Source organism: Plectropomus leopardus, unplaced genomic scaffold (genome assembly GCF_008729295.1).
Source record: "Plectropomus leopardus isolate mb unplaced genomic scaffold, YSFRI_Pleo_2.0 unplaced_scaffold26081, whole genome shotgun sequence".
NCBI classification, from domain to species: Eukaryota; Metazoa; Chordata; class Actinopteri; order Perciformes; family Serranidae; genus Plectropomus; species Plectropomus leopardus.
This window is the reverse complement of record NW_024628359.1, coordinates 1-2,238: the sequence shown is the minus strand read 5'-3', so window position 1 is coordinate 2,238 and position 2,238 is coordinate 1. Positions and strand designations below refer to the sequence as shown.

Genomic DNA, 2,238 nt, shown 5'->3' with positions numbered 1-2,238 from the left:
TTATAGATTTTTTTTTAATATACTAAGAGACATATTTTTTTATCATGTCCTCTTTTTGCTGTGGTTGTTGCTGTCGTTGTTATTATTATTTTATTTTTTATTGATTTTTTATTATAATAATAGAGACATATTTTTCATCTCGTCCTCCTCACAGGGAGCTCCAGAGAGCGTGATCGAGCGCTGTCAGTACCTGCGGGTGGGGACGGGGAAGGTGACGTTGACCCCAGCGCTGAAGGACCAGCTGCTGTCCAAGATCAGAGACTGGGGGACGGGCAGGGACACCCTGCGCTGCCTCGCCCTCGCCACCCACGACGTCCCGCCACGCAGAGAGGACATGGACCTGGAGAACTCCAGCAAGTTTGTGGAGTATGAGGTACAGCGGAGGAGCGGGATGTAGAGAGGTCAGATAGGACGGGGTCCCGCAGACCCCTGAAATGTCTTAAAAGGCGTTGACTTCATTAATCTGATAATAAGGTCTTTTTACTGACACTGCAGAGTAAAATCTCAAAATAAATGCAAATCTATAATTTAAAAACTAAAAAAAAAACTTGTCATGATGGGAATTAAGCCAGAAGAAAATGTCATTTTATCATATTAATTTGTGCTAATTTCCAGTTTTTGTTTGTTTTTTTCCTAATTTTTCCTCTTTTTTGTGCCATTTTCTCTCAAGTTGCTCATCACCTTCTACTGTTTTTTTTTTTTTTTTTAAAAAGGTGAATTGCATTTTTGTGGAACTGAGGTGAGAATCAGATCAAATCTTTCCTCTCTGTTTGGATCCAGTTGGGTCTGACGTTCGTCGGCTGCGTCGGCATGCTCGACCCGCCCAGGAAGGAGGTGATCGGCTCGGTGAAGCTGTGCAGCGAGGCGGGCATTCGTGTCATCATGATCACCGGGGACAACAAGGGCACGGCCGTGGCCATCTGCAGACGCATCGGCATCTTCGGCGAGGACGAGGACGTGATGGGAAAGGCCTACACGGGCCGCGAGTTCGACGACCTCCCGCCCGAGGCGCAGAGAGAGGCCGTCAAACAGGCGCGATGCTTCGCCCGCGTCGAGCCCGCTCACAAGTCCAAGATCGTGGGATACCTGCAGTCGTTCGATGAGATCACCGCCATGGTGAGGATGACGATTCAGCCTTCACACTCGTCTCTGCTCCCTGCACGCATTTCCTGTCAGTTCTTACTGCCTGATGTGAGACCAGGATCAGGTCCAGTCCGCTTTGAAGGGGGGGCAGAAAGAGACATCAGTGGGTTATATGAGTTCATCTAAAGATCCGCAACTGTTTTTATGCACCACAGCAGTGACACCAAACTGATGGCCCAATCTGAGAAAAGACCTAAAATCTGAGAAAAGACCTAAAATCTGAGAAAAGACCTAAAATCCTAGAAATGTTCTAAAATCTGTGAAATGTCCTTAAATCCTACAAATGTCAAAAAAATCCTGAAAATGTCCTAAAATTGGAGAAATGTCCTAAAATCAAAGAAATGTCCAAAAATCCTAAAAGTGTCCTGACATCCTAAAAACGTCCTACAATCTGAGAAGTGTTCTAAAATCCTAAAAATGTCTTAAAATCTGAAAAATGTCCTAAAAACTTAGAAATGTCAGAGAAATTTAACTTAATTCGTAGAAATGTGGTCAAGTTTTGCGTCTTTGCTTTAGTGACCAGGACCGCTCAAAGTGAGAACTTTTCGGGTTAAAGATGCGTTTGTAGGGCAGGTGGAGTTTTTGGGGGGGACATTACCCCTCTGTCCCCGTGCCTAGAAGTGTCCCTGTGCGAGGAGAAAGAAATGCGTCTCCTCCTCCAGCAGGAGTGAGTGACTCGAGGAGAACGTCTGAGCGGAGGCCAGCGAGGCGCGACATGTTTCAGACGCCGTCATCTCGACCCGCTCCGCTGCTTCCTGTCTGACACCCGTCTCAGACTGAACGGGCTGATGGGAAGGACGGAGACAACAATATCACCATTTGTCTGTCAGAGCGACTCCTGACGCCGCTTCAGGCCGCGCGCTGACAGATGAAAACATCTCTCGCTCCGCTTTAGTTTAATCCGAAATAATAACGAGACTTTACAGAATCATTTTCGATAATTCTCAGTTTGTTCGACCGTCTCCGCTCGAAGAAAGAGACGTTACCTGTGTTTCACAAGTAGAAACAAAAAATCCGTTTTTCTGTCGCCTTTATTGCAGCACACGGCAGCTGGCGGGTTTTCATTAACCCTCGAACTGCACAAATTTAAACTGC

At 46.3% G+C, this 2,238-nt stretch overlaps 1 protein-coding gene across 1 annotated transcript; it reads left to right on the top strand.

Moving 5' to 3' along the window:
- Positions 1 to 123: 123 nt before the first annotated feature.
- LOC121966846 (sarcoplasmic/endoplasmic reticulum calcium ATPase 1-like) lies at positions 124 to 1,269 on the top strand (the record flags this gene model as incomplete). Its single annotated transcript, XM_042516919.1, has 2 exons — positions 124 to 373; positions 781 to 1,269. Coding segments are annotated over 2 exons (739 nt in total), but the record flags the coding sequence as incomplete, so codon positions are not given.
- Positions 1,270 to 2,238: the final 969 nt, after the last annotated feature.